The 27657-nt window shown below is 40.4% G+C and overlaps 1 protein-coding gene across 3 annotated transcripts in view; it reads right to left on the minus strand.

The window, feature by feature from the left end:
- LOC143290149 (calcium-dependent protein kinase C) overlaps nt 1-27657 on the minus strand; it is an 84579-nt gene that overhangs the window by 55549 nt on the left and 1373 nt on the right. For all 3 annotated transcript variants that reach the window (XM_076599462.1, XM_076599468.1, XM_076599455.1), the window contains exon 3: nt 18474-18556. In XM_076599462.1, the coding sequence (XP_076455577.1) occupies nt 18474-18556 (83 nt within the window). The remainder of the gene's footprint in view (nt 1-18473; nt 18557-27657) is intronic.

Raw genomic sequence — 27657 nt, forward strand, 5'->3', positions numbered from 1 at the left:
GACAGGGAGACACAGAGAGAGGCAGTGGGGGTGAAGCAGAAATCATAGGGGAAAGGAGGAAAGGATAACAGAGAGAGAGTGCGTTTGGAGACAGAGAGAATATATTATATGTAGTGTGGGACAAAGATGGAGAGAGAGAGAGAGAGAGAGAGGCTGAGAGGGAACAGAGTGGGGGTGGGGGTGGGGGGTGGGGGTTGCTGGAGAGTGAGACAGAGACAGTGAGAGACTCAGAGATTGTTTACTGTGTTTTGAATTTCAGATGGCTTTTAATTTAATTTAATTCTATCTATTTATTTTTTAAATAGACTGAATATATTCATGAACTATGTAACTATCAAGTAGGAACATCTTGTGGAGGCACACCTGTGAATGACTGGGAGAACTATTCCATAGTTTATGAAGAACAAATAACTATTCATTAGAATTACGAAAAAAAAAAAAAAAAAAAAGCACAATGACTGTCATATGGATAATCAGACTTGTAAATTCGGATTTTGGATACAAATTTTCAACAGATCAATATAGGTGGTGAATATGAATCGTGATTTCTCTCAATGTCATAATGAATGAATTGAATCAACAAACAACATGCTTATTTTTGCATACAAAGCACAAAGCAATAATATTAAAAAGAAGCATTAAATATGTGTATATGTTACTAGCTGTGATATATATTATATAAATAAGCAATATATACATATGTATCTCTAACACACACACACACATAAAATCAATACAGTTGAAAGATATGGTACTAAAGAACAAGCGAACACACACTGACTGAAATGCAAACACACACACACACACACACACACACACACACACACACACACACACACACACAACCTGTGAACAGAAACATGTTTTCAATGAAGTGAAAAGAAACAGTACATTCTGCAACAAAATATTTACAAATCAAATATTAAGTCACTTTAAATTTGGGTCACATTAATCAATCACTTTACATCTTATTTGAATAACCACTTTATACTTCATACCAAGTATACAATTCTTTACCAGTAATCACTTTTCACACTGGTTTCTTGTGTCTGTCTTTTTAATTAGGAGCCTACATATCACTGTGAGTGTTTAACAACAGTATTCCAAGATTCCACAAGGCAGGACTTAAACAAAACCAAACTAAATTCATACAAACAAACAACACCAAAAAGAAAATGAGTGAGAACATCTTTGACAAATCTGGCTAATGCACTGGTGGGAGTGACTGCTTTTTGTAAAACTGAAAAGCACCAAAGTGCATGTCTTAATACAAAAATCAAACCAAAAATATCATTTAAAAAAACTATGTATATATCGAAATAACAGTAAATCACCAGACTGCTAATACGGAAATGTATCTAATACTCCCACCTATGCGAACGATTTATGAGAAAGTCAGAGAAGGAAGGGATGAACAGTGACAGTGTGAGCACAAAGGCAGAAAGCTGTGGACGACACACAGCCAGCTTTGTGAAAGCTGCCAAGAGTGGGAACAGCTGTGCCAGCAGGCTGCTGCAGCCAAGGAAGTGCAGAGCTTTGTACTCTAGCCTACTAGACACAGGAAGCCAGTGCAGATCAAGACAGCAGGCGTGAGAGACTGAACACGTGTCATGTTGATTTCCTCAAACAAACAGGAAGAAAAATGCTTTTGATCAATCTGCAACGCTGCTATCCAGCTGGAAACAAATACATTAACTCTTGAGGTTATCTAGTCCTATGCACCTGAAAAAAAAAATCATTTTCTGCTGATCAGTTGTGACTAAGTTTGATTTTCTGCATCACATTTGTTTGTATTTCAAGCAGGAATGAAACCTTTCATCAGTGCTGAGAGGCTGGTGAGCATTACAGCAATGAAAAAGGACAAATGACATTTTGAAACAATTACTCCATGATCAACAAGGGATCAGCAGAACCTGTTTTCCAAATTTTGGGGTCTGTTTTGAACACACTGTTGAGAACAGTATCAGTATCCGTAGCTCAAGAAGGCGTCACTGCATTCGAATGAATCCATATACGCGACACCACATCTGCCAGGCAGATGCCTGACCAGCAGCGTAACCCAACACGCTTAGTCAGACCTTGATACAATGTCTGCTGCAAGCTGGGATTAAACAAATTAAACATCACATGTAAATGAAAAAAGTGCCCTTTGGCATTATGCTTTTTCAGTCTGTCATGAACAAAATTTTGACTCCCACTTGAAACAATGACTTGCGGCTGTTGTACACAAATTGATATGAAATGTGACACTGACATACACACAAACTCAGCAGATTTCAGATTCAATTCACATTAACTGACACCCTGTATCTGTTCAGCAATGGCTTCCAGTAAATGTGCGAAACCAAAGCTTCTCACATTTTTCGCCCTGCAGTGTTAACTGCAAACTCGCAACAATTGTCAGCCCCACCCTCCCGCCCGAGTCCCCTCACACCCAACTGTTAGTTTGTCCAATAAACAGTATGTGGCTGATTACACAGCAAACAATCAGAAGCAAAGAGATCTGATCAAATACCAAGTAAAGGCCATAATCAATCAATACTGAAGTGCAGTGTGGTCAGAATAGTGATTACAGTCTGCGGGTAAAATGTATTCATATTGATCAGTCTATGGGTGAAATAAGGTCAACTGATCAGATGATGACAGCAAAACTGTTAATCATCATAGTTTTTACTTTATATATAACCTAAACTGAATCCACACAAAAAACATATATCTCAGTGTAGTGTGGCTGTTTTTGTCCTTCTTCCCAACCAAGAATGATTTCTTCAACATTATTATTATCTTTTTATTATCTTTATTACTATTATTAGTTTTTTTTTTGTTTATGTTGTTGTTGTTGTTGTTTTATAACCTGCAGAGTTAAAATAATCAATAATTCGTCAAAACCATAATCATCACATTTGTACTGTAAGACTTTTAAAATGAAATACTTTCTGAACCAATCATGATGTTTTATACTAAGCTCTTGACATGAAAGCGAGAGGAAGAAAACAGAGAGATGGTAATGGTAGGGGCAGGAGGCTGGGGAAAAACAACAACAACAAAACACACACAGACACACACACAGACACACACACAAAACACCCCATGAAACAACAGTCAATTGAAGACTGGGGTGATAACTTATCTTCAGTTCATAAACTTGGCCAGAATAAAGCTCTAAGTTCTATAGTTACAACACTATTATTATTTGACTATTTCAAAGGAAACTAGCTGGCTGGATAAGTTTCTGAATAATTATATGACAACATTCAGCCAATAGAATAATCTCTGCATCGTTTCCTTGTGACCCAGCAGAGCAACCTTTTAACAGTCATTCAAAGCATACACCTGGAAAGTCATGTACTCTACCTTGTTATCATTTTACACGTTTGATATTTCTGCTGCCTGACATTTCGGAACACAATTATGCAACACTATGTGCATGATCAAACAAATGCGAAGGATGACAACAATTCACTGCACAAACACTGTTCACACATGAGGTAAAGTGTTCAGGTTGGTGTGCGTGTGCGCGCACTTGTGTGTGCACTTTGTGTGTGTGTGTGTGTGTGTGTGTGTGTGTGTGTGTGTGCACTTGTGCCCCATCGATCTAATTCTGATGAAAGCTTCCAGCTTTCCCTTCTATGAAACTACTGTGCAAAATATCCACAGACAATGATGCTAACGATCTGCCGAGATTCCAGCGTGCTTTGTTCAACTCTTGCACTTCACTGACAAATCTGTTCATTCTAAAGAATGGGGGGAAAAACATACCAGTATATCCAGTGACCAAACGCATTAACTTGATGTGAAATGTTTACAAAATATGGGAACAAAAATATCAGTTCATCCAGTAACTGAACAAATGAATTGAAAAGTATATCTTGAAAAGGAAACATCTCTAAACCTGAGACATTCAAATCCATCAACACACATATATATATATATAAATATACATTAACATCCTATGTGTATATATTGCCAGCTGTGATATATATAATACTTTGTTGACTCTGTTAACTTTTTTATATATATATATATATATATATACAAAAATCACTCTGTTGACTCTGTTAACTTTTTTTTTTTTAAACAAAAATCTTCATAAAAATTTCACTGAGTACAATGTAGTAGTTTTGATAAACAAGTATGTTTTCTTGGAAGGAGAGAGCAAAAACTAAGCTGAGTTTAAACACTGTCAAATGTTCAGTATGACAATGACCTTCACCTTTTTGTGAGGAATTTCAACACAAACAAGTGACTGAAAGATACAGTCAGGAGTAGCACAATAAATCAGTGGTCATGTTTTCTACATGGGCAAAAGTCCTCTAGCACTGCACACAATACACAGTGACAAACTGATCAGTAATGGTCGTTACAGGCTCACTTTCTTTACACACCAAAACAATAAATCAAGCTGCCTTAACTTTGTTTATTCAGAAGCACAAGAATTAATCAAGCTGCCTGAACTTTGTTTATTCAGAAGCACAAGAATTAATCAAGCTGCCTTAACTTTGTTTATTTAGAAGCACCCCGGTACCACAGATGCAAAGACCAGTGATGAGAAAGTATACAAATTGAAAGTTAGTCAATGGAAAGACTTCTTTTGTTAGTGAGCATTAATGTTTAGTGAACAGTTAACATGGCCCAGATGAGAGTATTGCAAGTTGAGGCAAACCTACAAAGCTGCTGATTTAAATACTCACCGATTTCAATTTCTGCAATCATGAAAGCGCAATTCAGAGTCAATGAGTTAAAAAAAAAAATCTACAAAGCTATTATTACTTTAACATATTTTTCTGTCAACATTTTAAAGTTCAGTCGGCCAAAGAGTTTACAAGACAAAGATGCATGATAGAAATGAACACAAACAGTTCATCTTTCTTCAAGTATTTCATTCAGGAAATCCCCAAAAGACACAAGCATGCATTCTCTCAGAAGTTATATTTCATATACAACGCACAGATGTCTAACGAAGCAGCAGATATTTATCAGAACTAGCTGAGTGGTAAGAAGAAAAAAAAAATGTTTACAAATGTTTGACATTCTTTCTGGGATCAGGAGGGGCTCTGTGACACAAGCAATGTACACTGTGACCTAACGTGTGGCTGTCAGCTGTCAAATCTGTGTGCAGTCAAAACGTCAGCTGTGTCAGCTGGAACTGAGTGGCAGTCAAACAGGGAGGGAATTGCAGACATACATGGAGCACTTTCTGCCGATGGAGGTGTGATCAGACAGGGTAGATAGGATGTACATTTTGGAATGTATAATCCTCACTCTTCCTTGACACTGTGGCCTTTAGTGTAAGTCAAAGAGATCAGTGTTTTCAAGAGCTTTTCACACAGAGATGGAACTTCTGTAGCCTCCATCCATGTCACTGGACAATGTGTTCACATCGGTGCTGGTGTTCACATGGGGAAGTTTGAACATGTCTGTGACAGCTGAACAGTCACATCCTGGTCACAGCTGTCTCCCCTTGTGTCAGTGCTTGAAAAGGTGAAGACGAAGATTTCATTTAAGTTCCTTGCTACAGGCACACTGAAATGAATTCCAAATTCAAACCTTGTTCAAATACTTGCTTACTGTCTTTGTCTGTGTATACACCTTTATCTTTGACCACCTTTGATAAAAGTTGATTGGAAAGTTTTGATTTTACACTTTCTTTGCAGACTGTTCTTAAAGAATGTGCTTTTCATTAGACACAGCACATCCAGTTTCACCAGCAGTTACCTGTCAGTTGAGAAATCCACCCAAACATTTCAACAATCTCTGTGATTTTGTGATCAAGGTAAAAATAATGATCGAACAGGACAAGAAATCATCCACCCACTGGTGCAAACTGTATCAGCGTTAAATCCAGCAATGTGACTGTGATTATTGCTCATCAACTGACACTTGTACAGAGACACAAGACCTATCTATCTATCTATCTATATAAAACACACACACACACACACACACTCACACACATATATATATACATACATATAACACACACACACACACACACACATATATATATATATATATATATATATATATACACACACACACACACACACATATATAATACTGGTATACACACACACAGAGGTGTATACCACACACACACACACACACACACACACACACGACAACCCCGTCCCATCATAACACCCCTTCCTTCCCCTGTTCTCCCTGGCTCACAAGGGGACAGACATAGACTGATGTCTATTTTCAGCGTCCTTTTCCTGGTCACCTAATTGTCCCTGTCTTTAGCACCCCCCCCCCCCCCTTTCCTTGTTACATCATGACGCCTGTCCTACTGACAGCTGCCCGTGCCATCATCAGGCGCCAGGTGCCTGCTCCCTGCTACAGCCGCTGCTGCTGCTGCTGCTGCTGCCGCCATTTACAGCAGGAATGACAAGTGCTTCACCTTGGGCAGAGGTCAATGTCTCAATGCACATATTCAATTCCCAGTACTTATCAGACTTGCATCATCACAATGCTGGGGTGAAAGGTGTGTCTCCTTATTGTTTTCTTTTAATATATTCCTTTGGGATTCATCAGGGAACCATTTTTTCTTACTTTAAAAAAAAAAAAAAAAAAAAATCACAGAAATATTGTAACTCGTACCTAAAACACATTCACTTTACTTCCTCATCCACAATTATGCTGATGCCTGAGCAGTTATTCTTTTGTGTGTGTATGTGTCATCTTGATACATGATTTTGCAGATAGGCAGAATGCTTAACCCTTTCACAACCATATGTTCTTTTCTTGCACAAGCCTTTTTTTGAACACTCTTTTAAACACTATTTACAACATCATTTCTATAAGTATTCCACTGCAGTCATTCATAAAAATGAAGTAAAACTTTTTTTTAAGTCATCGTTTTTCCCATCATCCCCAAGAACGAGCCACTGCAGCTAAAGTTGGTTGCAAAAATGTGACAATGGCATTGAGCTACACTGCAGCGTTTCAGTTTCACTGGCGCCAAAAAAATTCAGAACGAACTGTAAAGGAATTTACTGATTTTGCAGATGACTCATGTTTCTAAAAGTAAGACATCTGTCAGTCATTCTTTATTTCTTCACCATGTTTGACTTTGAAACTGTCTGATGAAGCCACCAAACTGTACAAGTATACAATATGTACCCATGCAACAGAACAACAAGTAGAATGGTCAAAAGTGGCTGTAATGATGGACACTAGCTTTACACACACATACTATAATCATCAATGCAGACTTGTGACTCCAGAAGAGTAACATTTAATCAGTACTGCCAGGCAAGAGCGACAGTCGTTGCAGCACTGGAAAGTGATGTCTTCTCTGTCAGCAAGTCAGATTCGTGCTTCTGAAGTCCATTTTCTATTGCTTCTTCAGTTCTTGCCAGTCTTCTTTGCACATTGTTTTTTGTCAACCACAGTGCTGGGTTTGTAAACAAAAGACGTTTCTAGAACCGCTGGGCAGTTTCCAACTACTGTCCCCTTCACCTGTCTGCTGCCAGTTTCCCTGTGGAACACAGTCTCTCTCATAAAACTACTAAGGAAAAAATCGTGTGGCATATCTTTCTCAGACATTTTCCATCATTTTGTCCCATTCACTGTCAGCAGAATCTTTTTCTTTCCAGACACTCATCTTATTTACAGCGCGCTGAGAATCTTTGCCCTGCAGCCATAGCTCACCTGATCTTTTCATCTCCCCCATCTTTGTGCTCCTCCACAGAGAAATAATATAGAACTCCATCAGCAAAAAGGCACTGGAGTCCCTGGAAGGAACTTTAGCACACATCCTGACCAACTCTTGTGCGTTTCCTGACAAACTCATGTGCTTTTTCTGACCAACTCCTGTCTGATTCCTGACCAACTCCTGCGCTTTTCCTGACAAACTCCTGCGCCTTTCCCGACCAACTCCTGCAAGTTTCCTGACCAACTCCTGCACCTTTCCCGACCAACTCCTGCGCTCTTCCTGGTCAACCACTGCATGTTTCCTGACAAATTCCTGCACCTTTCCTGACCAACTCCTGCGCTTTTCCTGACCAACTCCTGCGCTCTTCCTGGCCAACCACTGCATGTTTCCTGACAAATTCCTGCGTGTTTCCTGGCCAACTCCTGCGTGTTTCCTGGCCAACCACTGCATGTTTCCTGACAAACTCCTGCACCTTTCCCGACCAACTCCTGCGCTTTTCCTGACAAACTCCTGCACCTTTCCCGACCAACTCCTGCATATTTCCTGACAAACTCCTGCACCTTTCCTGACCAACTCCTGCGCTTTTCCTGACCAACTCCTGCGCTCTTCCTGGCCAACCACTGCATGTTTCCTGACAAATTCCTGCGTGTTTCCTGGCAAAATCCTGCGTGTTTCCTGGCCAATCACTGCATGTTTCCTGACAAATTCCTGCGTGTTTCCTGGCCAAGTCCTGCGTGTTTCCTGGCCAATCACTGCATGTTTCCTGACAAATTCCTGCGTGTTTCCCGGCAAACTCCTGCGCGTTTCCTGGCCAAGTCCTGCGTGTTTCCTGGCCAAGTCCTGCGTGTTTCCAAGTCCTGCGTGTTTCCTGGCCAAGTCCTGCGTGTTTCCTGGCCAAGTCCTGCGTGTTTCCTGGCCAATCACTGCATGTTTCCGGATAAACTCCTGCGCGTTTCCTGACCAACCACTGCATGTTTCCTGACCAACTCCTATGTGTTTCCTGACCAACTCCTGCACTTTGCCTGGCCAACTCCTGTGTGTTTGCTAACCTGCCTGACTCCTGCATGTTTTCTGACAAACTCCTGTGTGCTTCCTGACCAAGCACTGCATGTTTCCTGATCAACTCCTGTGCGTTTCCTGGCCAACATGTTTCCTGGCCAATTCCTGCACCTTTCTTGGCCAGCTCCTGTGTGTTTGCTGACATGCCTGACTCCTGCATGTTTCCTGACAAACTCCTGAGCACTTCCTGACCAAGCACTGCATGTTTCCTTATCAACTCCTGTGCGTTTCCTGGCCAATTCCTGCACCTTTCTTTGCCAGCTCCTGTGTGTTTGCTGACCTGTCTGACTCCTATACCTTTCCTGACCAACTCCTGTGCATTTCCTGTAAAGTCAAAGTGCTCTGTCTGTAAAACTTTTTCTCAGCCTTGTCCAGCAGCACTCACCTCATGTTTTTTTACACAGCAAAGAAGAAAATGTTCTGCTTTTGACCACAGATGCCTTCTTGGCTCTGCTAACCCTGGGACTGTGGGGCGTGCAACCAATGGCTTCACAGAGAGACTGTGTCCGGCACTATATCAGTATAACCATGAAAAATATACTACAGCTATCAGCGTCCAAAGCCTTTTTCTTCAGCTACCATACAGCCAGTATGCAAATCTTTGGTCACTCATTTTTGGGTGAATCAAGCTCAGTGAACAGAAGGCGCAATGATCTGGACCTTCAATGGAAAGAATGAACTGATTAAAATGTATGAAGCACGCAGCAGTAAATCGGCCAGAGCTGAATGAATGCAAGGATGTCGTTAAGTGTTTGAAACTGAATAATCTTACGAGGCAGCGGCAACTGTATCAGAGGGGGGTTGCAGTCAGTGCTTTTAGAAGAAAAAAAATTTATGACTATTCCCTTGAGGAGTCATGATGAAATCAATGTGGACCTTTACTGCCTTATTTCTTGCTGTCACCTAAATCTGTGGCTCAGCAGTCCCCATGGCTTAACCATCAACCATGCAATTATACTGCAACCAAGAACACTCCACTGGTAATGAATACTCAGACATGCTTGCTCACACACAGAAACCCCCCCCCCAAAAAAAAACCTATTTCACGTTTAACTGACTTTCCTTCTGCATAAAAAGTTACAAAGACAAACGCTAAAACACCACCACCGTTTCTCTGGTCAGATGATTTGGGAAGCAAGTGATGCACGACGTCTTTTTTCCACACTAATTGATTCACCTTCTCTTTTGGTGAGACACACAACAATACTCAGAGATACATAGTTCTGTAACATTACAAGTCACCTGAGACACACAACAATACTCAGAGATACAGCTCTGTAACATTATAAGTCACTAAAGACACACAGCAATACTCAGATATAAGTCTGTAACATTACAAGTCACCAGAGATACACAACAATACTCAGATTATATGTGACCAAGCGCGCTATGCTTGCTCCAACACTATTCACGCACAAGCCAGAGCAGACGACGTTTTCCGTCCTAACCCTTGCACAGAATATGTGACGTCACTCTGCTTACATCATTTTGTCCTGGCCAGACCACCTGCTAACTGCTCGACCAGTGTCGCGTCGCGATACGTCATTGGCTGAGAGCAAACTTGTGTTTCTGTTCCACAGTATTTAATTAATAGCTCTTTTGTCAGATCAGTAAACTACTAGTATTATATACTGGCAGAATCGTCTTAATTCCATCTTTAAATCTATTCCATTTATGTTCGCCTACGTGAAACTGATTTAACGCAGTTTGTAATTTTCAGCGACGAGCTCGTTAAAACTGACCCTGTTCAGGTGACTTAAATTAAGATTATAAATTCATCTTAAATAATCAACACTTCATTTTACACTCATTATAAAGTAGGCGTTGAGCTCTTTCTTTTGCAACTTATCCGACGTAAATCGGTTCAGGAATCATTTAGAAATCTATCACTGAACACCTTTAAACAAACACAATTGTCATCGGATTCTCCGTGATTAGTGACGATCTGCTTGCAAGCACACGTGACGCACTTTGCGGTCCGCTAAACTTGCATAAATTGGCACAGTGAATGATGAGTGGTCATTTCATACCTGGTCAGTCATCTGACCAGAGCCTGCTCTCTCTCTCTTGCTGTGTCGCGGGCAGTGTGTCGTGTGTGTCCCCACAACAGCTGACACCTCGCTACGTATCGCTGTAAGTACTAGTGTGTAGAATGTGTTGATTTGTAAGTTGTATTATTCGACACAGTACTTGTGTTTATATGAGTATGTTCAGTTATTGCTTTGTTCAGTTAATTCTTTGTTCAGTTATTGCTTTGACAAGTTAGTCACAGATCGGCTATGACTGATCTAAATAATTGCCATGTCGTCATATGCTCGGAGCAGTGTTCCATTTGATTCTTAACGTCACAGTCAGTGACGTCTCTGGACACAGATAGTTTGTTCCAGAATGTTCTAGTGAGTGCGTAAAGTTCATTCACCACTTAATGGTTAAGCCATGGTGGTTGCTTCACTTACTATCTGGTCTATCAGTTTGCCAGTATTATATCTAAGCCACTGATTCTCTATCTTGTTTGTTATTCAGGTATTATCTTTCACACTAATATCAGTTGTACTGCTACAGTGTGCTCAGTACTCTAAGATGTGTGTAGTATTCTGCTGTTGTGATTTCAAGATAGTGTTTGATTAATATCAGTTATTGGTTAAAACCACCTGATATGTATCAGTCTGTTAACTGTAATTTAGTTGTCATGCTCTCTCCTATACAGCTTACTCCAGTATAGTGCAACATGATAAACTGATTCATTTGAGTCACTTTGACACAGTATAAGCTTTATCTAATCTATACTGTCAGTGTACTTTCACCAAGTCAGCATCGCTTCAATCACTTTAACTGCACTATTTAAATGTATTAGAGATGTCATTTGATGTCAGCGTTTGGTCTTCACACATATGCATTATGTTGTTGCGTATCCCAAACCCGAGTGATAGTCTTTCCATGTATACATGTGCTTTACTATTCACTTGTGTCGACATGTTGTGCTAATGACATTTGTTTGTGTCATTCCAGGCACTGTCTTCTCTTAGACTATTTCTCTTCTGCACTGTCTTCTTCTCTTTTTATCTTCTCATTGTCTTCTCCTAGTTGTCTTCTTCTCATTATTTCTTCTTCTTAGTCTTCTTCTTTTAGAATAATGTAAATAAACCAATAGAAAACCCCATTTGTGACTGGCCTCTATATGTCCCTGGCCTGTGCGTGGGATCTTGTCTATCCTTTCATTCAATAAATCAATTAGTTTAGTTCTTTTGTACTGTCTGTACCCTTCAGTAACCACTCGGTACACGGCTACAAAAGTGGCGTCGCCGACAGGATAAAGATCCATCACAAAATAGGTCCAATGATTCCCTTTAAGGTTTCAATTCTTAAATTCAATCCATCCCTAAACCACAGCCCTTTACCACCAAGTGTACCTTGTTACAACTTGCCGCTGTGAGCATAGGATGTGCTAGTTCTCTATATCTCTTAATAAATCAAAGCTCATAGCCAAGCTTACTCTTATCACATACTTGGCACTGTGAGCTAGGATCGTACAGGAACAAGAGGTAGCACTAACAGTCACATAGGGATAGTTTAACATAGGAGAAGAGAGAAGACAGTGCAGCAGGTACGCAAGTCCACAACAAGAAACGTCGCCCACATCAAGATGGCTTCAACTGACTTCCTGCCCAAACTCCCGACGCTATCCGGTGAGGAAGGCAGCAGTGAAGTCGACGACTTCGTCCAGGAGGCCAGCCTGATACTCCAGCTACAGCCCCTGGATGATGCGACAGCCTCTCTCTGGCTGATCTCAGCCCTTGCCGGCAGAGCTCGCCAGCAGATCGTCAGGCTGCCAGCGACCGAAGTGGACACCCCAGCCAAGATCCTTCACATCATCGAGGAGAACTGGGGAGAGCAGCAAGACGCCACCGACCTTGCCACTGCGTTCTTCAACAGACAGCAGCAGCCCAAAGAGACGGTGATCGACTACGCATCCCATCTTCGGCACCTATGGACCAAGGTCAACAAGGCCGAAGATGGGGTAATGCAGGTGCCAGCGACCATCCTCCGCGACGCTTTCGCCAGAGGCCTTCAGCCAGCCACACTGAAGCGTGATGTCAGGCGCCTCATCCGCTACCACCCTGACACCACCTTCGAGGCAGCAAAGAAGGAGGCCCTGCGATGGCTGCGGGAGGACAGCCACACCTACAACACCTGCCCTGGCGTAGACAACACCACTGTTGTCCGCCTACAGTCCCAGCTGGCCACACTCGCAGCTGAGAACACCAGCCTGCGACGTCAGCTACAGTCACCCATGCCAGCACACAGCCCACTTCCTCCAGAACCAGCACTTCATCCTCAACGCTGTGCTGCTGAGCACACCCCAGACCCCTCGCACTGTGTCTGGTGTGAGAGGTCTGGCCACACAGAGCACCAGTGTCGCCACAAGCGACGCTACCAGGCCAGGCGACTGAATGCAGACCACAAGCCTGCAGCTCCAGCCTACAACCAGTGTGTCACTGACACACACACTGGGCAACATGGACTGACACCAGCTACTCCAGCTCCAAATCAGCGATGCACGAGACGCCGACACAGACGGAGGCACCACAGCACAACACCTGACGCTGTGGTCCTACAGGTGTCCCCACCTGTAGTCAGCCCCATGCAGCAGAGGCACGACCAACAACAACCTGCTGTCACGCCGACTCACCCGGTCCCACTGCACCACCAGGACAGCAAGGTGTCACACTCTGACACTGATACCAATAGTGACAGTGGTATGTGGCTGACCAGGCCCATGCCAAGACCCAGGACACCAACCCGGCAAGCTGCACCAGAGCCGCCTCCACTACCACCAGATCCTGCACCTAGGCGCTCCACACGACTGGCAACCAGGGCACTACTGACTGTGTGAAGAGACTGGTGAAGAACCATTTTACAGCCAGAGCTGAAACAATGCTTTATGTTTTCATGTCTATGAACATGCTATAATAATTCATTTTTTTATTTATGCTATTCTACATGTATGCTTGTTTACATGTGCATCTGACAGTGATATGATAGATAGATTGATAGGCACACAAATGAATGCTTTCCATCTTCATAGTGTATTTACCAAATTGGGACCCCTTCTCTATATCAAACTCTTCAAAGTTAAGTTAGGATGCATTTGACTAAGTCCAAACTCTTAACTTAACCTAGCTAAAGCCACTTTGAATATAGAAGTAGGGTATTGTTCCTAAGAATGTTGCAGTCATTTCACATTCGCTTAGCTATCAGTTATCAGCTAAATTATCTCCCTTACCTGCCCAATAATTCTTCTTTGATGCCCAGCTAAGTCTGCTCACAAGAGTTACTTTTAATTAACCATCGCGGACGATGGTTTTCAAAAGATGGGGGGAGGTGTGACCAAGCGCGCTATGCTTGCTCCAACACTATTCACGCACAAGCCAGAGCAGACGACGTTTTCCGTCCTAACCCTTGCACAGAATATGTGACGTCACTCTGCTTACATCATTTTGTCCTGGCCAGACCACCTGCTAACTGCTCGACCAGTGTCGCGTCGCGATACGTCATTGGCTGAGAGCAAACTTGTGTTTCTGTTCCACAGTATTTAATTAATAGCTCTTTTGTCAGATCAGTAAACTACTAGTATTATATACTGGCAGAATCGTCTTAATTCCATCTTTAAATCTATTCCATTTATGTTCGCCTACGTGAAACTGATTTAACGCAGTTTGTAATTTTCAGCGACGAGCTCGTTAAAACTGACCCTGTTCAGGTGACTTAAATTAAGATTATAAATTCATCTTAAATAATCAACACTTCATTTTACACTCATTATAAAGTAGGCGTTGAGCTCTTTCTTTTGCAACTTATCCGACGTAAATCGGTTCAGGAATCATTTAGAAATCTATCACTGAACACCTTTAAACAAACACAATTGTCATCGGATTCTCCGTGATTAGTGACGATCTGCTTGCAAGCACACGTGACGCACTTTGCGGTCCGCTAAACTTGCATAAATTGGCACAGTGAATGATGAGTGGTCATTTCATACCTGGTCAGTCATCTGACCAGAGCCTGCTCTCTCTCTCTTGCTGTGTCGCGGGCAGTGTGTCGTGTGTGTCCCCACAACAGCTGACACCTCGCTACGTATCGCTGTAAGTACTAGTGTGTAGAATGTGTTGATTTGTAAATTGTATTATTCGACACAGTACTTGTGTTTATATGAGTATGTTCAGTTATTGCTTTGTTCAGTTAATTCTTTGTTCAGTTATTGCTTTGACAAGTTAGTCACAGATCGGCTATGACTGATCTAAATAATTGCCATGTCGTCATATGCTCGGAGCAGTGTTCCATTTGATTCTTAACGTCACAGTCAGTGACGTCTCTGGACACAGATAGTTTGTTCCAGAATGTTCTAGTGAGTGCGTAAAGTTCATTCACCACTCAATGGTTAAGCCATGGTGGTTGTTCACTTACTATCTGGTCTATCAGTTTGCCAGTATTATATCTAAGCCACTGATTCTCTATCTTGTTTGTTATTCAGGTATTATCTTTCACACTAATATCAGTTCTACTGCTACAGTGTGCTCAGTACTCTTAAGATGTGTGCAGTATTCTGCTGTTGTGATTTCAAGATAGTGTTTGATTAATATCAGTTATTGGTTAAAACCACCTGATATGTATCAGTCTGTTAATTGTAATTTAGTTGTCATGCTGTCTCCTATACAGCTTACTCCAGTATAGTGCAACATGATAAACTGATTCATTTGAGTCACTTTGACACAGTATAAGCTTTATCTAATCTATACTGTCAGTGTACTTTCACCAAGTCAGCATCGCTTCAATCACTTTAACTGCACTATTTAAATGTATTAGAGATGTCATTTGATGTCAGCGTTTGGTCTTCACACATATGCATTATGTTGTTGCGTATCCCAAACCCGAGTGATAGTCTTTCCATGTATACATGTGCTTTACTATTCACTTGTGTCGACATGTTGTGCTAATGACATTTGTTTGTGTCATTCCAGGCACTGTCTTCTCTTAGACTATTTCTCTTCTGCACTGTCTTCTTCTCTTTTTATCTTCTCATTGTCTTCTCCTAGTTGTCTTCTTCTCATTATTTCTTCTTCTTAGTCTTCTTCTTTTAGAATAATGTAAATAAACCAATAGAAAACCCCATTTGTGACTGGCCTCTATATGTCCCTGGCCTGTGCGTGGGATCTTGTCTATCCTTTCATTCAATAAATCAATTAGTTTAGTTCTTTTGTACTGTCTGTACCCTTCAGTAACCACTCGGTACACGGCTACATATATAACATTATATGTCACTGAAGACACAATATAGCTCTGTAACATTATAAGTCTATACTGTCTACATACACAATACTCAGCCATATATTACATATATATAGCTCTGTAACATTATAAGTCACTAAAGACACCAATACTCAGCGATATAGCTCTGTAACAGTGTAAGAAAGGAAATAACGATGATGCAGGCAGACAGAAGGTCAGAGGATGCCTGCAACTGACAGGAGCCCAAAAGCAATATCTGCAACATTTCCCCTAACCTGTCTGGCACGAAAGCGTTTGATTTTCTGAAGGCACATTCCAGTAGACACATATATCTACTAGCCTTCACCACACAAAGGCAAACATGCTGGCTGATGATCCTCTGCTATGTCTCTCTTTAAAGTGGTTAAGAGAATGTTCTAGCATCGTGATAATATTGTATTGGTGAGAAAGCCTTGGCACCAGAGTCAAATAAAATTTGAACACGAACTTGACTTTTATGTTATACACTACAGTAATACAGTTCAGAGTGCCATGCTATCAAATCTGTAAAAATGAATACATAAATGAAAGGATGCTTTCCAAATATCTTTATGACTTTGGTCATACAAGTTTACAATGCACACGTTTATAAATCTGCGAAGTACATACTATAAACCCAAGCTCTTTTGTGAGAAAATATCAACAGCTACTACTGATTTTTTTTTTTCCCAACAAAAATGTATGGCTTTTGCAAATGAACTTTCATGTATGTGTATCACTGTATGGCTTAAACTTGAAAGACGTTAGTGTTACAAACCAATAACTACCATCCTACCAAGTTTGACTCCACCACTTGTGGATGATGAGACTTGCATTATATATATATATATATATATATATATATAGATAGATAGATAGATATATATATATATAAAAATTACAACTGACACTTGTACATATTTGTATGTACACACTAACACAGACACATAAACATGTGAATCTGGGAGAACAGAATTATTTTCTTTACAATCTGAGTCAAACAAAACAAGGAGAGAGAGAGAGAGAGAGAGCGAAGGAACTCAAAGAGTAATATATATACCACCGGAATAAGTCTGAAAAACAAAGTTTCTTGCTCATCCCATTAAAAATCTGCTTTGTGTTCTTTCCACCTTTTATCTATTTGGTATTTTTGTTTTGTTTTATGCATAATTACTGATGGTTACCATAGAAACAATCACTCAATCAAACAGGTTCGAAACAAAGGCCATAAAATGTTCTTATATGAAAGAAATGAATATTCCTATATATTGTTAACACCATCTGTCTGTGCATGAGTTTACCTGTGTCAGCCACTGAAAGGCAAAGAGAGTGGGCGTGGGGAGAGAGTGTGGTACAGTGGAGTGTTCATGTAAAGTATGCACAAGCTTGTGTGTGTGTGTGTGTGTGTGTGTGTGTGTGTGTGTGTGTGTGTGTGTGTGTGTGTGTGTGTGTGTGTGTGTGTGTGTATGTACATTCACAGTATGTGCATGTGTTCAAATTTTCTCTCACACGGTCACAGTCATAAATGCAGGTGTGTCATTTTTCCTGTAAAAAAAAAGAAAAAAAGGGGGGGATAAAAAGTGGTCACCTGTCACACATCCATACAATGCCATTATCCGCACCACACAGTGGCGCAAAGCAAACCAGCAGGCATGCCCCAAGCACATAAAACATGCAAAACAGCTTGCTTCTATAAAAAACAGAAACAAAACAACCCTCAAGTCTGCTACCTTGAGATAATCTTTTTTTTCTTTTTTTTCTTTGGCAGTCAGAAGCATGCTCTCAAGCTGGGTAAGAATCTGAGTTCACTTTTACTTCCTTTGTAATAAACCTTTCAGATTTTATTCAATCATTGTAATGAACAATGTTTAAATAAATGCTGCTCCAGCTCCTTTAAATGCCACCTCTAAGGCTGATCTCCTTGAAACACTAGAGAGGCAAATGAATACAAATCAAGAGAAACGTTGGTGAAAATGAACAAGCATGATTCCTGGTCAATGTTCAAGAAAGGAGCAAAATGTACATTTGTACAAACTACATTACATAAATAACAAGGAAACCAATTAATAATATAAATAATAATAGGAAAATATTATTAGGAGTACAGATGTGACAGTGTGTGTTGTCTGTGGATGTTTGCATGAGAGAGAGAGAGAGACAGAGAGACAGACAGAGAGAGAGAGAGAGAGAAGAGAGACTGAGAGAGAGAGAGAGAGAGAGAGAAGAGAGAGAGACAGACAGAGAAAGAGAGTGGGGTGGGACCTGGGGACGGCAGGATGAAGAAAAAAGCATTCTCTACCAAACTGACAAACTCACAAAGGCATGCATTTGATAAATACTGGACACAGCTGCTGTTCCAACAATAACACCATGACCAAAGTGACATAAATCAAGTGAAGTCAATCAGAGTAAAGTTGTACCAAAACACCAAGAGTGCAAACAGAATACTCACATCAGAATCTGGCCCGTTATCTGCTCCTGGGCAGGCGAATAAGACGAACTCGTGGCATCGCTTATGGACCACCAGACTGCAAACTGGTAAAATAAGGGGGGAAAATCAGCACCATGTTTTATGAATTTCAAGCCTTTAAACAACACCATAAACAAATGTTTCCGGATTTTGAATTTTACAAAAATGATAGGTTACTCAACTTACAGAAAAAAAAAAAGAAAAAAAAATTCCTTCCCTATCCCTCAAATGTTATTGTCTTTTTCCCAAAACTAGGCACATTTCATCAAGTTTGCTGTTTGTGACTGTCAAACCCCTCACAATAAAACATTAATCAAGAGACCAAAATCCACTTAGTAAATGTAAAAATCAGATCAGTCATAGATGTAGAAAGGTACTGTCATGCCAAGGTTGTTTCCTTAAGTCTGAAACACCACAGAAAATGTCCAGTCCTTTGTGGACGTGTTCGTTCAAGCACAAATGTGTGTGCATCCACACCAGTGCCAGTATATTCATATATACATGCATACAAACACTCACATGCACTTGCATACAAATATTCTAATGCGTATAATTGCATACATTTTTTTTTATATACACAACAACACACACACATATACACTGGCATCCCAACCTGCAATATTTTAGACGTCAACACAAATTACATTATTCATCACTTCACAGATGGTTCCATTGGGAAATTTTCTCATTGTCAGGTCATACACACTTGTAGGATTTACTCAGCCAGGTGTCAACCACTTTACTGGTTGGTTCCACTGGGAAATGTTCTCTGGATAAGGTCACTGTATCATCGTCCACCTCAAAGATTGGTTCCACTGGGAATTCTGCTTTGCTTTGAGAGCTCTTAAAGAACTTCAGTGTCATCCGTTTCACAGACTGGTACCACAGGGAGATTTTCAGAGTGAGGTCATACACTGTCATATGTCATGCCCTTCAAAGATTCAGTTTCAATTTCAAGGAGGTGTCAAAAGCATGCAGATCCATACAGGCTACACCATAATCTTCTTTTATGAAAAAAAAAAAACAAACCCAAACAACGAGAGGCAAGGCCTTCAAGACTCATTTGTGATACGCACTTTATCCAATAAAGGAATCAAGTGGGGAGGGGATTGGGTGGTGAAGGAAGGGGGAGGGGGCAGGGGGAGAGAGAAAGAAAGAGAGAGAGAGAGTCGTTTAAAATGTGTTCTGTATTAAACAATATTAAGATTGAAAAAAAAAAAAAAAAAGAAAAAAGAAAAAAAAGAAGAAAGAGGAATCAGACTTGAGACTGAAACAAACACATTCAATTAAGAAGCATGGACAAGTGCCCTTACGGATTTTCTACGCTGGGAATTTTTTGTCTGCGAGTCACATTATACACACAGTCAAGTGTCATCCGCTCCACAGGCTTTTTACACAAGGAAATTTTTTTTATGAATTAGGTCACACAGCAAAGTGTCCTCTACTTCATAGACGTTTCAAAAACACAGGGATTAAAAACTTTCTTTCTTTTTTTTTTTTTAATTGGTGAGGTCAGTCACAGTGTCAAACGTCATTCACTTCACAGACTTTTTTTTTTTTTTTACACTGGGAATTTCTTCTTCAGGAAGGTCATTCTCACAGAGTCAAGTGTCATCCGCTTTACAGAGTTTTTACACTGGGAATCTTTTCTATGGGTGAGTTCATACACAGTCAAGTGTCATCCATTTCATAGACTATTTACACTGGGAATATTTTTCTCATCCACTTCATAGACTATTTTAGGATTTACACGGGGAATATTTTTCTATCGGTGAGTCAGACAAATGTCATCCACTTCACAGTCTTTATACACAGGGAATCTCTTTTTTTTTTTTTTATAGGGATGAGGTCATATATATATATATATATATATATATATATATATATATATATATATATATATATATATATGCCGTATATCTAAAGTGGGATTTTTCTTTTTTTGCTATGGGTGAATCATTCACATGTCATTCATATTTTATTGGTTCCACTGGGAAGTTTTCTCAGGGTGAGGTCATAGGCACATCAAAAGTTATCACTCTCTTTAATCAGAGAATGGTTCTGTTAGGAAATTTTCTGTAGGTGAGTTCAAACATGTAATGTATACAGTCAAGGAGAGTGGTGGCCTAGCGGTTGAGCGCCTGGCTAGGAGTAGGAAGCCATGTTCCCAGGTTCAATTTTCCAAAGAGCCATCTTTTTATTCCACCACTGCTGGACCTTGCACAGTGGCCATGCTATTCTTTAGGTTGAGGTGATCAACAGACAAGGTCCAGTGTGCAGCATGCACCTAGCACTTGAAAAACAACTCCTGGCAAACAGATATCCTTGGCAACATTCTGTAGAAAAATCAACTTCGACAGGAAAACAATATGTGTGTGTGTGTGTGTGTGTGTGTGTGTGTGTGTGTGTGTGTGTGTGTGTGTGTGTGTGTGTGTGTGTGTGTGTGTGTGTGTGTGTGTGTCATTTTCTGTGTACCCCATAGTAAGACGGAAAAAATAAGCAAAATATGTTCTGACTGAACACTAATAATACCATACAAAAAATACAGTACAGAACAAAAGTCATTTGAACTGAATGCAATATACAATGCAGTACAGTATATCACAACACAAATCAGTGTCATCCACTCCTATCCCTTTGGGTAATTTCTCAAGACATGTCAAACACACTGACACAGTCAAGTGTCATTCACTTCACTTCAAAGATTGTACGAACTGCTTGTAAATCATCATGTTATCTCTCCTGTTCTACAGATAGATGCCTGTATCTCTCAGTCAGTACTCCTCTCTAAGTTTTTATCCATGATAGTTGAAAGTGAAAGCACAATGAAAGCATGGTTGAGGCAAACTGAAACATGGAAACCTGTGTGTAAAGCCAAGAGGCAAAGACTTTATGGTGAGAAATTATGTCTTCCACAACCCTTTTCTCCTCGCTTGTACAGATGATTCTTTTCTGTCCAAAACCACATGGCTTGTAGATGACTTTATGTATGTGTCACATGCCAGTGCTAGAAGCACCCTATTTCTGATAAAACTCCAATGGTATCCTAAAATACTGATGCAATGAATGTTGCCTGCTTGTTGTTTTTTATCAGTCCCCAAACATTTAACAGCCACTCACTGCTTTTCGTGCTCAGAACACACAAGCTGGAACACTGTCTTGTGTATCTAAACCTGTTCTTTGTCAAAGAGTTTCCCTCTTTATGTCCAAACACTGCTGAACGCTCCTGTGCAACTGATAACCGTGTGAAAACAAACAGGTCACCTTGCTGAAAAGAAACCTGTGTTTTCTACTGATCTATTGCAACGTTAGACCAAACATTACCTGTGCTCGTGACCATTTTCAGTGTGTGAGAGAGTATGAAAAAAAGAGAAGAATAGAAAGGAAACAGGGGTGTGCTGATTTCTTTTATTCATGCCAGTTTAGTGCTAAGTTCCAGAGAACAGCTGAAGCTGAATCAAAGATATTAACAGCATCAATAAGATGTAATAATATTCTTCTTCTTCTTCATTCGTGGGCTGCAACTACCATATTCACTCATATGTACACAAGTGGGCTTTTACATGTATGACCGTTTTTATCCTACCATGTAGGCAGCCATACTCCGTTTTTGGGGGTGTGCATGCTGGGTATGTTCTTGTTTCCATAACCCGCCAAACACTGAAATGGATTACAGGATCTTTCAAGTGCCTATTTGACCATCTGTTTGCGTATACACACAAAGGGGGTTTAGACACAGGCAGGTCAGCACATGCTGACCTGGGAGCTTGGAAAAATCACCCTTAACCCACCAGACGCCGTTACCGAGATTTGAACCTGGGACCCTCAGATTGAAAGTCCAGCGCTTTAACCACTTGACTATTACGCTCGTCTTTGTCTATAAAATGGGCTCTTCAAATTTACAATGTGTGTGTGTGTGTGTGTGTAACTGTAAGGGTGAACTCAGAACTCATGTTATTGTCATAAAACCCATCTGGTGTGTGGCCTCCTGGATACCCAACCTCTATGGGTCCCTGTGGACTGCTGATGCTGGGACTGTGACGGATGAACCCAGGTGTGGCTGTATATGGGGGACTTGGAATGAGCAATGTGGGAGAAACACCACTGAAATGGTGTAGATCATGGAGCATAAAAAAAAAACAAAAAATGACGGGCGCAATAGAAAAACAAAACAAAATTATGAGAAAAGAAAAAGGTTGGTTAGCATTCTTTCTACTATACGCCACGTTCTTGGCATCAGAGATCTTTTCCCACCCCTCTTGCGGCCAATCAGTGGCAGCCTCTGTGCGTGTGTGTATGTGTGTGTTTGTGTGCATGTGTGGGTCTGTATTTTTGAGTGCGTTTGTGCATGCGCGAGAGTGTAAGTGTACACAAGTGTCAGTAGAGTTCTGTGCACGTGTGTGTGTGTGTGTGTGTGTGTGTGTGTGTGTGTGAGGGGAAGGTGGGGGTGCGGAGGGAGGTGGGGTAGAGGATGAGGTATGTGAGTGTATGCATGCCTACACTGTGGGAGCAACAGGATATTGGAACGTATATATATATATATATATATATCTTTATACATATGTGTGTGGAGATATGGGCATATGTGTGTGCGCTTGTACAAGTAAGTGTTCATCTGTGTGTGTGTGTGTGTGTGTGTGTGTGTGTGTGTGTGTGTGTGTGTGTGTGTGTGTGTGTGTGTGTGTATGTGTGTGTGCCGTGGAAGCTGTGATACGTAGACTAGAAATGAGTGTGTGGAGGAGGGGGGTACAGGAGGTGCAGGGTAATGTGTGTGGTGTGTGTGTGTGTGTGTGTTGGAGCTCATGTACGTTTATATATATTTGACTGTGCTTTCATATCTGTGAAGCTGCGTGTTCGGTGCATATCTGTTATGCATGTGTGGGTGTATATGTGAATGTGTCTTAATGTTTTACATCTATTTGCTTTTTTTTTTTTTACATTATAGTTATCATTTATTATTTATTTATTTATTTGTGTAAGCTTATCTATCATTTATTTACCTTTTTTTTTTCTTTTTTTTTTCTTTCCTCAAGGCCTGACTAAGCGCGTTGGGTTACGCTGCTGGTCAGGCATCTGCTTGGCAGATGTGGTGTAGCGTATATGGATTTGTCCGAACGCAGTGACGCCTCCTTGAGCTACTGAAACTGAAACTGAAACTGATCTACTGTTTCAACTGTATGCAGTTGCACACGTTTGTTAATTGCAACAGTCTGGGCAAAAGTGCATGCTTGAATATGTGTGTGTGTGTGTGTGTGTGTGTGTGTGTGTGTGTGTGTGTGTGTGTGTGTGTGACTATGTGTGTGTGTCTGTCTGCTTGCAGTGTGCCCGTGTGTGCGCATGCTCGCACACACATGTTAACATGTATGTGGACATGTGTGCATTAAGTGATGCAAATTGTTTTTAAGTTTCTGAAATACCTGCGTGCGCGCACACACACACACACACACTCACTCACTCAGATGCACACACACACACACACACACACACACAGATGCACACACACACAGATGCACACACACACACACTCACTCACTCAGATGCACACACACACACACACACACACCACTTTTCAACAGGTTTACAAATGTTTACAACAAAATATGGTCAAGGTCAAGGCAATCTATCAAAGTTCTCAATCATTCAAGTACCCCCTTCCTTTTGTGAAAACAGTGATGAAACTGGTTTTTGAGAGATATGTGTGGAACTGCCATCCCCAAGGAAATACTCCCATTACATGCTGTAGTGACTTTAACCCTTGTGAAATTAGACCTCTTAATCTTTGTAATGAACAAAGGCTAGTAGGTTTCGCTAATTTAAAATCAATACATTTCTGGTTAAAAAGAAACAAACAGAAAAGAAGTTTTCACTGCTCTAACCTGAGACCTTGAACTAAGGTCCAGCTCTAAATTATTGATACTTCTCAACAAGTTATCAAACAAATAATGCATCCAGTCCAGTGTTGTTTTTGTTTTATTACAAAAACACAACACACAATCATGACAATGCATCATCTGAATTGATGACATTCTTTTTGTCCTGTCAAATTCATCATCGCATCATTTTTAATCCTGAAATTTTGAAATAAAATATTGTTAAAGTGAAACTAATCCAGCAGTTCTTCATGCCACAGCTGCAGGGAAGGGCTTTATCCACGTTGTAAAAAGTAAGTCTAGTCTGGAAGATTGAATCTATCTATATATAGTACATATTCTGAGAGTTTAAGTACTGTGTGTCAAGAAGCAGAAGATTGACATAAGTGTTCCCCGCTGACTGAACCAATTTTCAGAAGAAAACTTGTACTGTTGAAATGAGAAACTTTCCAAATATTGGAAGAGACCATAAACCATTCATCAAGTTTTCTTCAACCTCAGTGCACACCCAACTAAAGCGACAAACCTGTATGAATATGTACGCTTGAGAGTGTGTGTAAACATTGCGCAATGGCATTAAGTTACAATGGTCTCTGGTAATACCCCTGGCTGGATCTTTTTTTTTTTTCCCTTTCTCTGCAGAAACTTCAGGGAAAGCCATACAGAACTTTCATAGATCAAAGACGAAGACATACCACCACATACCACCCATTGATTTTTTTTTTTCTTTCTGAGTAAACCCCCAGTTCAAATACCATCATTCCTGACCCTGTTCATCACGGAATGGAAAGAAATAATTTTCACCCTGGCTCATAGCCTGTTAGGTGGTGTTCCCTTCGAAACTATAACCCATGGATGTGGACAAACACCATTTAATTCCTTAGTTCCTTCTGAAATTTCCAAACCATTTGCACCAAGTCCCCCCCCCCCCCCCCCCACCCCCCCCATAGCAACCCCTTTACTTAGAAGCCCAGCCTCCTGTGTCAGTTTTGTTGAACGAGTTTGGCATCCCTGCCATTTTTATGACATTCACTTCCAGTTCCACCTTCACATAATGGAACAAATGTTTTTCATAGTGCCAGAAAAAAATTGAGAGAAGAATGCCATGGATTCAGGAATCTCTTCTGGATCTGTAAGGACTTTGTGAATTGTTGCAAAATCCTTTTTCCTACCCCCCCCACCCTCCACCCTCCCACACACACCTCCCTCCCTTTGCCCCCCCTCCCCACAACCACCTGACTATCCACATACATGGTCTAAATGTACAGGAAGTTTTTTTAAATTTTTTTTTTTATCATGTATGGAAATGAGTGTGTGTTAGGGGAGGGGGAACAGGAATGGGAAGTGAAGGCGGGGGGGGGGGGGGGGGGGGGGGGGGGGAGTGGCTGAGTGAGTTTGGGATCGTGCATGCTTGCATTTTTTTGTGTTTATGGACCAAAAACAATACTTTTTTCATGAAGCATTATATCATGTTCCTTGGCCTGCCAAATTAAATTCTACACACACCTGGTTATACGGAGTTTTAACGCACTGGGTGCTGTTCAACCAGTTATGAAGTTTTTTCCTTCTGTATCCCAATCTAAGGAAGCTGTACTCCAGTGATAATTTGCTGAATGATTACCACAAACGTTAAAGTCATGAACAGACTGCTGTTGTTTTTATTCTTATATTTTACTGTTTGCAGTGCTTACTTCAGCAGAATGAGAATCTACAAGGAACTGAGCCCAGTACCCAAAAATAGCATGATCATTTTGCTGAAAAAACAACACCCCCACCCCCGCAAAAAAACAAAACAACCCAACAACTCTGGCATCTTTTGTCATCTGCTGAGAAAAAAGCTGCCAGGAAATATATCCATTCTAATAGTAATATGGCAGTTTTCTGATCTTTTCAGTCAGATAAACTGATGACCACTGAATCAGTACACTTCATTTGGGGGACATCTACTGATCAACATCAGTTTGCATTTTGGAGTTTGTGGATATATACAGATAATGTAATTTTACAAAACTTCATGACAATGAGGCTGAATCACTCCCTCCATCCTGACTTTTTAATCTCTCTCTCTCTCTTTTGTTTTGGTGTAGTATCTAATGTAAGTTCATGAATCTTTATAATGTCACTGATGCATTGGGAAGAGAGCAGGGACTTAAGTTAACCGCTTAAAGATGCCAATAACACTAGTAATAGTAGTATGAGCAAGAATAAGAATACTAAACTAGTATCATAATCTGTCTGGCTTTGGCACCCCAGCCGTTAATTCTACCCCTTTTTCTTTTCTTTTCTTTTTCTTTTCTACAGAGAAGGACGGAGAAGAAGACAATAAAGAGAAAGTCTCTTTCGTTGGAGAAAACCTCTCAGAAAAGTGGTAGCAGAAAGCAGAAACTGATGGAATTCAGATAGACTGTCCATTGTTTGGTGATACACGTTTTCTTTTTTTCTTTTTTATTTCATATCATGAAATCAGTGGAGTTATGTCCGAAAGTCTGTAGATTATTAGTTTTAGTTTTTATTTATTTGATTTATTTTTGGTGGTCCTTGATAATGATTAGCATCCTCCAGTCCATGTGCACACAGTACTAGTTGGTTTTCATTTTTATAGTTATTATACAAAAATGAAAACTTCAAAACTAGTAAAGCATGAGAATGTCTATCAATCTATAATCTATGAATATGATGATGCATTCTCATTATTTCAGTCTGCACCCATGCAGTTAAAAAAAAAAAAAAAAAAAATGGAAAGGTACCAGTTTTCTCATGCATTAAAATCTCAACAACAACAACAAAAATAAATAAATAAAAAGGAGAGAGAGAACATATCACATTTGATCCACCCATCATGTTGTTTCTGGAATTTCATGCACAGACCATTACAATGTCTACATGCACACAACTCATCTGACAATTTCACAAGGAATCACCTGTTCTCACAGCTTTCAAAAGCTTGCTATCGGTTTAGGAAGCATCTGTAAACGTATTTCCCTTGTAGAATTGTAACATTTTGTGTCTGTCTTACACATCATTACAAATCCATTGATTTCCTTTCATATACGAGTTCTTTCAGCTGGGATAAACGTGAGATTTATCAGATAAAATATGAAATATCTTGTAAAAGAGTTGGGGTCAGTGAGTGTGCATGCACACGCACACATATGTGTGTGTGTGTGTGCAAGTGTGTGCAAGTGTGTGTGTGTGTGTGTGTCACTGTGTGTTTGTGTGTATCATTGTGTGTAATCAATGAATAAAAATGCGTACACCATGTTTGTGTGTATAGGTGTGTGTGTAACTGTGTGTAT

Source organism: Babylonia areolata, chromosome 1 (genome assembly GCF_041734735.1).
Source record: "Babylonia areolata isolate BAREFJ2019XMU chromosome 1, ASM4173473v1, whole genome shotgun sequence".
In the NCBI taxonomy this organism is placed as follows: Eukaryota; Metazoa; Mollusca; class Gastropoda; order Neogastropoda; family Buccinidae; genus Babylonia; species Babylonia areolata.